Raw genomic sequence first — 11568 nt, 5'->3', positions numbered from 1 at the left:
TTTTACCGCGATTTTTGTGCAGGCGTTTTTAGATTGAATAGAGATCAATGGAAAACGCCTGTAATCTGCCCAAAAAGAAGCTCATGTACTTTTTTGAGCGTTGGGCGTTTTGTATACAGCGTCAAAACGCTCAGATGTGAACAGGGGCCATTGAAATGAATAGGATTTGTCTTGTTGGGCGTTTTGAGAGCTGATCCTAGAGCAGAAAAACGCCCCAAAACGCCTAGATGTGAATGGAGCCTAAAAGTTATTGTAAAGTCTCATTTTAAAAAATAAAAAAATAAAATAAATAACAAACGTCATGCTTAATGACTTTGTGCAGTTGGTTTTGCAGGGTGCAGCCCAGATCCTCCACTTCTTGGGTCCCTCTTCAGGTCTCTCCTGGCCCCCCTCCTCCTGTTGTGTGCCCCACACAGCAAGTAGCTCACTATGGGGGCAACTGAGTGGAGGCATAGCTCCCTGTGCCCATTCAGACACAGAGCCATGACCCGACCACGACCCCCCCCCCCTCTCTCTCTTGTTTGGGTGACAGGCTTTGACCAGCAGAAGGAGCCAATCGAACCACGTTGCTGCCTTAGCCAATGAGGAGGGGAATTCTGAGCAGCTGATACACTCCTGCAACATCACTGGGTAGAGATGGGGCTCAGGTAAGTATAAGGCGGGGCTGCTGCACACACAGAATGCATTAAGATGAAAACATCTTCTGCCTTTACAATCCCTTTAACCACTTAAGGACCGGAAGGTTTTACACTCTTAATGACCAGGCTATTTTTTGGATATGGCACTGTGTTACTTTAACTGCTATTAACATTCCCTATAAAAAAAATCAGATTTTTTTTTTCATCATTTTATGCCATTATGTACTCTGCTACATATTTTTGGTAAAATTTTTTTACAGTAAGTGTATATTGGTTTGCGCAAAAGTTATTGCGTCTACAAACTAGGGAAAAGATTTGTCATTTTTATTTTTCATTTTTTTTTACTAGTAATGGCGGTGATCAGATATTTTTAGCGGGAGTGGGACATTGCGGCGGACAGATCAGACACCTAACTGACATTTGAAACTTCTGGGGGGGACCAGTGACATTACTACAGTAATCAGTGCTAAAAATATGCACTGTTACTGTACTAATGACACTGGCAGGGAAGGGGTTAACACCAGGGGAGATCTAAGGGGGTATATGCGTGCCTAGGGGATGCTTTCTAACTGTGTGGGGGAATGGGCTCACTGGATGAACACAGACATCTTTGTTCCTAAATAGGAGGAACACAGGATCCCTGTGTTCATCACTGACAGAACAGCGGTCTGCTGTGTTTACATTAGCAGACCACTGTTCTGTCTCCATGGGGGGGGGAGGGGGGCGATCACGGTTGCCCGGCGGACATTGTGACCACTGGACCTGCTGATTGGCTCTCCCTCTAGCCATTTGCCACATGCGCCCACACTAACTGCTACACGAAGCGACGTACATGTACGTCGTTTCGCGTAATAGAGCTGACCTGCCGCAGTATAACTACAGTGGCTGGTCAGCAAGTGGTTTAGGACCGGTTCACACCACATGCAGTCCATTGCATTTTTTCTCTGTCCAGGAAAAACACATGGATAGTAGGTTACATGGTTTCCAATGGCATAGTTTATACCAGTGCAGTTAGTTCCAGGGTGTTCCAGAAATAAAAAGATAGAACATGCTGCATTTTTGTTGCACTGAGCTTGTACTGAAGACGTACTAAAAACACATGGGAGAATGCACATGTCTCCTTTTAGACCTCATGCACACAGGACGTTAGAAAAAACAAGCTGAGGAGCCACTGCTATAGCCAGGAAAAAGCAGCTGTAAAAATGTGCTTTTAGTAGCTTTTTCTTCCATTGGCTTTAATGCACATTTTGCCACATTTTAACAGTGTTTTTCTGCCTCCATTCAAAATCAATGCTTGCCTATGAGCCGTCTTTGATGGGGCTTTCAACCCATTGATTTGAATGAAATTCAACCCATTGATTTGAATGGAAGTCGCATCACAAGTCTGATAAAGATGATCCCACTTGTGGTGCGACTTGCACTCTGAGGATCTTGAGGGGGAACTCCACGCCAAAATGGGGGAAAAAAACAGTGTGGGGGTCTTCCCGGCAACCCTTGTGGTGGTTGTGGGGATCTGCTGGCAGGAGGGGGCTTATTGGAATCTGGACGCCCCAGTAACAAGGGGGCCCCCCAGATCCCGGACCCCCTCCCTATGTGAATGAGTATGGGGTACATTGTACACCTACCCATTCACCCCAAAAAAGGCAGTGTAATTTAAATGACAAGAAACGGTTTGAGAAGTCCTTTTAATAAAAGTCTCCCTCTGGTCGTCTTCTCCCTCTGGTCGTCTTCTCCCTCTGGTCTTCTTCTCCCTCTGGTCTTCTTCTCCCTCTGGTCTTCTTCTCCCTCTGGTCTTCTTCTCCCTCTGGTCTTCTTCTCCCTCTGGTCGTCTTCTCCCTCTGGTCGTCTTCTCCCTCTGGTCGTCTTCTCCCTCTGGTCGTCTTCTCCCTCTGGTCGTCTTCTCCCTCTGGTCTTCTTCTCCCTCTGGTCGTCTTCTCCCTCTGGTCATCCTCCAACTATGTCTCTGGTGATTTATGCCGACTCTGCTCTTTGCAGCTTCTTATATAGCCATGGGGGTGTGGCCTCCAAGTGACGTCACCAGGAGACCCCATCCCCTTATGTCATCTGACGATGCATGGCAACATAAGGGGGCCTGGTCTCTGGGTGACGTCACCGGTAGGCCATGCCTCCCATGGCTATATAAGAAGCTGCAAAGAGCGGAGCCGGCATAATCACTGGAGACATTGTCGGAGAAGATCGGAGGAAGATTTTTAATAATGTACAATGTACCCCATACTCATTCACATAGGGAGGGGGTCCAAGATCTGTTTTTTCGGCGTGGGGCTTCCCTCCAAATCCATTCCAGGCCCGAAGGGGGTCCCAGACCTCATTGACGTCTATAGATATGAAGAGTGTGGCGAGGAACTCATGGACGTTTATACGCCCAAATGAAGATTAAGATTAGATTCTGTAGTAGGCAATGATAAAAAGCTGGTACATGGATCAGCAGGGTTCAGAAGTAATAAAGGGCCTTAGGAAGAATGGTCATGTCTTTTTGTCTTGATTCGGCCTATCCATGAGAGACACTGAATGTTCCAACCTACCACGAGGAAAGTAAGAATGCACAGCAATGGATAGTAATTAGTGTTAAATAGAGAATTGTGATGTGTGGTAAGTTTACCACCAAGTAATCTAATGGTGTGAATGCCCAATGGTAAGGAAAAACAGATTGGATTTGTGCAACCGACTACGGAGGGAGCAAAATATTACGTTGGGTTTGGTTTTTCTTCTTTATTACACTGTATTGATTATTATGTGTGTATTCAATTTAATAAGCCACTCGTTGCTTTGTAGTAGGCTTTCCTATAGATGGAGGAAAGCCTAAAAAATAAGCCTTTTGTGCAGTTGTGCCCATAGCAATTTTATCCATTTGGTGCAATTCTGATTTGCTTTCTCTGACTATGAGGTTTTCGCTGTGGAAGAATTGTTTTTTTACAGAACAAAGTGCTGCCTAATATTGAAACTTACTGTTATTGTAAGAATTGATTAACCTGTTTTTTTTTTTCCTTCACCTTTTACAGGCCATAAGCATCAGCAAAGCTATCAATGCTCAGGAAGCACCAGTAAAAGAGAAACATGCCCGGCGTATCCTTTACCTATAATGTTTTATCCTTCCTTACTTGAAATCAGCTAAAGTTTCATCCTTTTTTTTGGCATGTATAGCACTAGAACACACACACACACACACACACACACACACACACACACACACACACACACACACACACACACACACACACACACACTTTCCAAGTGACACTACAATTACTTTGTGAGGATTGTTCCAAACTACTGCCTCTGTGTGCAGCGAGCAGTGGTGGTGTGAGGTTGAATTTCTTGCAACACTTGAGCCTTTACATTAGGGGTGCACCGATCCGACTTTTCTAGTCCTGATACCTGGCTTTGTCTATCTGCCGATACCGATACGGAACTATTGTTTTGTTATAACAATTGTGCATTCAAAATCTAAAATATATGTAATCAAACTCCAAATTAAAAAGAATAAAATGTAGCCACAAGAAAAAAACAGTTTATTGCTTGAACATACAATAGCAATCAAACAATAAACATGTAAAAAAATATAAAGTGCAAAATCCTGCAAAAAGGAATTGGAAATGCAACATACAACATAGCAGCTACATAGCAGCTGAACCTGAGAAATTCTCAGTGAGAATAAACTAAAAAGTTGGTCGAACAACAACTTGATCACACATACAAATAGCATTGTAATTTGTAACATGTAGTTCTGTGTCACACCACCATCACAATTTGATGGTGGCATGTGACAGTGACACTAGACTACCTGTTTACATTACAATGACACACACGTGAGTCTGATGAATGACGAACTGTTTTTTTCGCTCCATAAGACGCACCTGACCATAAGAAGTACCTAGTTTTTAGAGGAGGAAAACAAGAAAAAAAATATTCTGACCCAAATTATGTGTGTGTGTATGTGTGTGTATATATATATATATATATATATATATATACACACACACACACACACACAGTATACAGTAATAGCAATAAGGGTAATGCAGGGATTTGCTTGTAGCCATTGTCTGTCTGTGGCTGAGCCCGGGAAGCATGCGGCTGCAGTACAGAGCAAAGCCGCTGCTTCCTGTGTATGGCTCCTCCATTCACAGGTGGAATGCATCTGATATCACTCCGCCTGTGAGCCGGACCTATACAGGAAGTAGCGGCTCTGTGCAAGTAAGTGACGGCTGAGCTGGGACTCAGCAGACACCGCGGTAGATTCTGCTGCGATGAAACCGGATCGACCCGTGGATCTGTTCATTTTACCGATCCAGCTATTTTGGCAGTATCCGATCCTAATATCGGCTCGGTGCACCGCTACTTTACATACAGTATGTGTTCTTACCATGAAGTGGAATTATTTTTCCACCGCCACCAGTTGTCATCCGTCTTTCCATGAAAGTGTCATTAGCGGTCATGGGGAAATAACCCCTCTTCATGATAAGAACACCTGAATAAATATGGCTTATGGTTGTCTTTACCCCTGAAAATGTAATGAATTATGAACCTTGATCATTTTATTATAAGTACACTTACCTGCACAGGGTTCTAGGATTGTCCTCATCCGAGCCGGTTCTTCACCGCCATGTCTAGAGTAGGAATTCAGTTGTGACTGCTTGTGGCTTAACAGCCAGGTTCCCACCGCACATGCGTAATTCTCGCACTGCGTTATTTGAATGGTCCCGCAGCCTCTTGGGACCTGTCACGTGTCCCAAGAGTTTATGGGTAGGGAGGGGAGGTGGAACAACTTCCCATGGAATCACCTTGGCAAAGAGAAGGGGGAAGGAGACTTAAAAGAAGAACTTCTCGTTTTAGGGTAAAGGTGCGCTTTAAAGAGGAAGTAAACCCTCCTCAGGAAGTTGTACCTATAGGTAAGCCTATGTTAAGGCTTACCTATAGGTACTGTAAATATCTCCTAAACATTACCGTTTAGGAGATATTTACATTTGATGCAGCCAGTGACGTCACTGGCGCATGCGCTCTGAAGGAACGGCAGATCGTGCCGTTCCTTCAGAGCCCTGTGCCGTGACCGTCGGCTCCCGTGCGCGGGAGTGACGTCACCGCGGCTCCGGCCAATCAGATGGCCGGATGCCGCGATCCCGGAAGACGGGCGACTGTACATGTCGCCCGTCATAGAGGTAAGAGAGCGGCGCGGCGAGGGCTCGTTCTAAGGTAAGTATTTGATAATGAGCTAGTATGCGATGCATACTAGCTCATTATCTCTTTATCTTTCAGGATCTAAAGAAAAGAAAAAAAAAAAATTATCGGTTTACAACCTCTTTAAGTAAAGTTTCAGATTCCTACTTCAGAGCAGACATCACCTAATACCTGTTTATTTTTACGTATTATTTTATTTGTGACTATTTGTTAGTGATGTTCTGTGGTTTTGAATAGATGTAGTTGTTCCTGCAACTTTCTTAATGAATCAAGCATTGGCTTTCATTTGCAAATTCTCAAATTTGAACAGCTTACTGTTTATTGCAAAATTATGCAAAATTATCATTGTTATGGCCTTCATTACGCCATAGACAAACTATTACCATTGAGTGCATACTGATTTTTAGTGTGCTTTATTCCGGTTTAATAAAGTAACTGGTCTATATTTGCAATTTATTTTGAGGCGTTACCTGTACATCACATCTTTTATTTGTAATATTTTGTTCCAGTTCACACCACAAAAACGTCCTGCAGATCCGTTCCCGATGCTTTTCTGCACGCGCATTTTAATGCTTTTTTGATACGTTTTACAGTATTCGAATACAGTTCTGTACAGGAAAAAGCATCATGTTATACTTTTTTTTCCTGGAACTAAAAAGTGCTGGAATGCACTGCACTGGAACTATGCCATTGGAACCCACATAACCTATTTCCCATGATTTTTTGACTGCTAAAGGGTTAGTTTACCTTTACAAAAAGCTGCCTATGCATGTAAGAGGTGTTTTGTAGATAGAAAAAATAAATAAATTGTTCAGCTCTGACTAAAGTTGCCCTTGCTATAGGTGTAAACCATTTAAAAACCTCCTGAAGCCTGGCTGGAAGACTCTCAGAGCGTTGCAAGGATGTTGCTTTGTGAGGCCTAGTCATTATGGCTCCCCTCCACCATCACAGGAGTGAGCTTTTTCTTTGATTCAAAACCCATCTTGCATGTTCTTTCTCTCTCCTAAAGCAGTAGCTCTAAGCTCAGTGTTTGAGAGCTCACTCCTGTAATGGACGAGGTGAGCAGTAATGACTAGTCCTCACTTACCAATGTCCGGGGAGTATTCCAGTCAGGCTTCATGAGGTATGTAAATGGCCTACACCTATAGCGAGGGCAGTCAAAGCTGCACAGTTTTTTTCTATCTAAAGAAGCCCCTTATCTGCATAGACAGTTTTTTGGTAAAGATGGACTAACCCTTTAAATTCCTTTTTAATCTGTACTGAAAGAAACAAAGGGGCTGTGATTTCTGATGAGCTTTCAAAAATGCTAGCTGTCTAACCACCATGGTCTTCAATATTTTCTGAGTTATTGACCCAGAATAAATGTGCAGCAAGTAAAGTCGATCCTCCAGAAGTGTGTATGCTTGTTTTGGATCAGTGACTCAGAAAATAGTGATGTATGAATCAGCATGACAGCCAGGAAACTGGTATTTTTAGTAAGAAATGTCAGCTTTGGCAGCCTGCATAGTCAATCACTCAGTAGAGGTTTCAGAAATAACTTTTTCTTAACAACAATTTAGGAATCATTCTGGGAACCCACCATGAGAAAGGGGCATTTACTTTCTGGTCATATGCCATTGGCCTGCCATTGCCCAGCAGCTCTATCCTGAGTTGGAAGTTCTGTCATGTCCTTCATAAAGTGCTTCGAGATGGTCATCAGAATGTGAGCTATTCCTGTGAATTTTCTAATTGACTGGGCAATGTTTAAGAGCCGGTTCACATTAGAGCGATCCGACTTGCCGGGGCGACCTCACAAGTCGCGGTGCGCTGCTCGCACCGCGACCTCGGAGCGGCCGGCATGGACTTCATAACATTGAAGTCAATGCAGGTCGCCCCGGGTCGCCCCAAAGAAGATCCGGACCCTTTTTCTAAGTCGGAGCGACTTGTGTCGCTCCTATTAGAACGGGTCCACAGCTTCTCTATGGCAGGCGACCTGTCAGGCGACCAAGTCGCCTGACAGGTCGCCCCAGTGTGAACCGGCTCTAAATGCCTAAATGTGTTGTTGATTTTAGAGTTTGTATTTGTTAGAGTTTATTGATAAATATAATGCATTTAGAATACAGTGATGTTGACCTTGGTGATGGGTTTAGTAGGAATCTTTATATACCACTAACCAATCTCTGCTACACAGGGCTTGCCTAAGTGATTATTATTACATATAAATTGTAAAGTCAGATTTTTCTTTTTAATTTGGTGACGTAGAGAAGGTTTATATTTCTGTTTGTGTCCCCTCTTGGGAGATTTGTCCTGGTAATCATTGTCACTGAGTCTGAAGGGGATTGAAAATCTTAAATGTTAGGTTGTCATTGGAACCTTTAGATTGTAATCTCCATGAGCAGAGCCTTCATATTCCTTCTGTATTGAATTGTGTTGTATTTGTACTGTCCCCCTTTATATTGTATAGCGCTGCACAAACTGTTGTCGCTATATTAATCCTGTATAATAATAATAACTGGAATAAAGGGGAAATCTTCCAACAGGGACATTTTATTCTGGTCACAACTAGAAGAATTTGCATTACTGTGGAGAGATCTGTCTCCTCCTGTTCTCTGAATCAAGGTGTGAAGAAAAATCTCCCTATCTCCCTAGCGGAACATAGGCAGCAAAACCGCCCACCTGAACCTGGGCATGCATCCAGTCAAGGCTAATACACATGCTGCAGCCATGATGCTGTGCGTTGGGACTACAGCAAAATGAAACCGCATGTCACATTGAGTGACTTTAACTACTTGCCGACAACCAGCAGTACATATACTGCGGCAGGTCAGCTCTGTCCCGCGAAACGACGTAACTACTTCGCATTCACGGGACCGCTGGGCACCCGCGATTGCTGCCAATGGAGATAGAAAGGCGGTCTGCCGTGGTAAACACAGCAGACCGCTGTTCTGTCAGTAATGAACACAGGGATCCTGTGTTCCTCTTATTTAGGAAAAAAGGTCTCTGTGTTCATTCAGTAAATACATTCCCCCCGCAGTTAGAAAGCACCCCCTAGGGACACATTTAACTCTTTGATCGCCCCTGGTGTTAACCCCTTCCCTGCCAGTGTTCGTACAGTAATAGTGCATATTTTTTAGGACTGATTACTGTAGTAATGTCACTGCCCACCCCCCCCCAAAGTGTCAAAAATGTCAGGTAGGCGTCCAATCTGTCCCCCGCAATGTCGCAGGCCCGCTAAAAATCGCTGATCTCCGCCATTACTAGTAAAATAAAGAAAAAATTTCCCCTAGTTTGTAGACACAACTTTTGTGCAAACCAATCAATATACACTTATTGGGATTTTTTTATCAAAATTATGAAGCAGAATACAAATTGGCCTAAAATTATGAAAAAAATTAGATTTTTTAATTCTTCTATTGGGAATGTTCTATAGCAGAAAGTAAAAAAAAAAAAGAATGTTTTCCCCAGAATTGTCGCACTTTTTTTGTTTCTAGCCCAAAAAATAAAAATCACACAGGTGATCAAATACCACCAAAAGAAAGCTCTATTTGTGGGAAAAAAAGGACATCAGTTTTTTTAGGGTACAGCGTCGCACGGCGGCGCAATTGTCTGTTAAAATAATGCAGTGCCGTATCGCTAAAAATGGCCTGGCCATTAAGGGGGAAAACCTTCCGGTCCAGAAGTGGTTCCATTTTTTATCTAAAACAATTTTTTACACTGATTTTTTTTGTCATTTTGTTGCTATCACAAGGGATGAACAATATCCCTTGTGACAGCATGGGTTGTGACAGTTCCTCTTCATGGAGTGATCTGGGGTCTATTAGACCCCAAATATCTCCCCTGGCCCCCAATGCATCCAATCAGACATGGATCGCTCTGATCGGCTACTTTCTTGGCCGCTAACGGCCAGGCAAACAAAGAGCTGAAACTGACAAAATCCTGACAAAAGTCGTTTCTGGGGTCACAGAGAGGGAGGAACAATGTCAGTTTCTTTTCTTGTGACAGCATGGGCTGTGACAGTTCCTCTTTATGGAGTGATCTGGGATCTATTAGACCCTAGATCTCTCCCCAGGCTTCAAATGCAGCCAATCAGACATGGATCGGTCTGATCGGCTACTTTTTTGGCCGCTAACGGCCAGATAAACAAAAAGCTGACAAAAAAGAAACACAAGGGTGCACCGGCTTAGCGCATTATCCTCCATAAAAGGCTTTATTAAATGAAATGATAAAATACTCAAATGAGTTCTTGGTAAAAGCATATCTCAATGATAAGTTGCCGTCAGCGTCAGACACGAAACGTTAACTGTCTTTGATGGCTGGCTAGCCATTTCCAGCCATCAAAGACTGTTCACCTTCCGTTTCTGGCGCTGACGGCAACTTATCATTGAGATATGCTTTTACCAAGAACTCATTTGTGAGTATTTTACCATTTCATTTAATAAAGCCTTTTATGGAGGATTATGCGCTAGACCGGTGCGCCCTTGTGTTTGTTTTTTGTTTGCAGTGGTCCCAGACTACCCCGGTCTTGTAGGGGCTGCAAGGCTGAAGCATCCAGGAGAAGCCAATTGTATAGTCTCTGGTAGCTGCATGTGTGTGGCCTAGGCTGGGAAGAAGGTCCTTTCTCAGAGCGCAGGAAATAGGTGCATAGCACCATTTTTTTGTTCAAGCAAAGAGCTGAAACTGACAAAATCCTTACAAGCAGTGGGAGGGGACATCGGCTCTCTCTCCCCCCCGCTGGGAGGCCCAAGCAACCAGCCGGCACGTTCGCTGGCTGGGCGAATCCCTGAACAAAAGCCAGAATTGGCTCTGATCGGGCTCCATTCTGAATGCATTAGACCCCAGATCCCTCCATAAAGAGTACCTGTCACTGCCTATTACTGTCACAAGGGATGTTTACATTCCTTGTGATAGCATAAAAAGTGATTAAAAAAAAAAATGATTAAAAAGGACATCGTAAAAATAAAATCTTTAAATGTGCAGAATATCTGCACCTAATATCCGCTATAAGCCTGAAGCCTAACTGGAAAAATCGGTATTGGCCCTGAAAAAATGATATTGGTCGATCCCTAATGTTTACATGTATCTCAGGACGAGTACAATATATATATATAAAAATATATATATATAATATACATTTATTTATATTTTTGGATGAAAGGTATTGCTGTAGTATGTGTGTTCTCCTAATCCTAATTTTCAGTAATCTAGAAAGCTAGAGGTGCAACCCAATTGTTCTCTGTCAAATGTTTTACCCTGTATGCTTTCGCAGGCCATGTACATTTATGGCACTGTTCTGCCATAATGTGCTTCTATGCTGTGCATACTAGCACATTATGACATAAAGCTCAAGCTCCTGGGGACCATATTTAAATTTTTTAGGAGCTGGTTTAATTCTGCTTTGTTCAAAGAAATGGTTACGGACGAGTTCATACCAATAAATAACCCCAGCAGAATATTTATAAATTTCCAGTAGCAGATATGGGCCTTTGCCATTACACCACTAATTAACACAATGTTTGATAGAGACAGATTTTTTGGGGTTTGATATATATTTTGGCTGCTCTGATTAACATGCTAACTTTACCAAATGTGTTCTTTTATAGGTTCTAGCAGATTGTCAGCGATACCGCAGTAATATCCGAGAGATTGGAGATTTATGGGTGAGTTATACATTATTTAGGGAGAGAAAGGCATGTGACATGTTGGAAAATTTTCCATCAGCCAGTGACTGCAGCCAATCCGCTATTGGCACTGTAAA

The 11568-nt window shown here is 43.0% G+C and overlaps 1 protein-coding gene across 1 annotated transcript in view; it reads left to right on the top strand.

Moving 5' to 3' along the window:
* The window catches only part of HIP1R (huntingtin interacting protein 1 related), a 271144-nt gene that overhangs the window by 80008 nt on the left and 179568 nt on the right, over positions 1-11568 (top strand). Inside the window, exons 2-4 of the mRNA XM_082258417.1 lie at positions 3659-3722; positions 7394-7536; positions 11414-11470. Coding sequence (XP_082114543.1) covers positions 3659-3722; positions 7394-7536; positions 11414-11470 — 264 coding nt within the window. The remainder of the gene's footprint in view (positions 1-3658; positions 3723-7393; positions 7537-11413; positions 11471-11568) is intronic.

This window comes from Pelophylax lessonae, assembly GCF_965119305.1.
Source record: "Pelophylax lessonae genome assembly, chromosome: 1".
In the NCBI taxonomy this organism is placed as follows: domain Eukaryota; kingdom Metazoa; phylum Chordata; class Amphibia; order Anura; family Ranidae; genus Pelophylax; species Pelophylax lessonae.
Note: the sequence above shows the minus strand (reverse complement) of the source record. Positions and strands in the feature narration are given on the sequence as shown.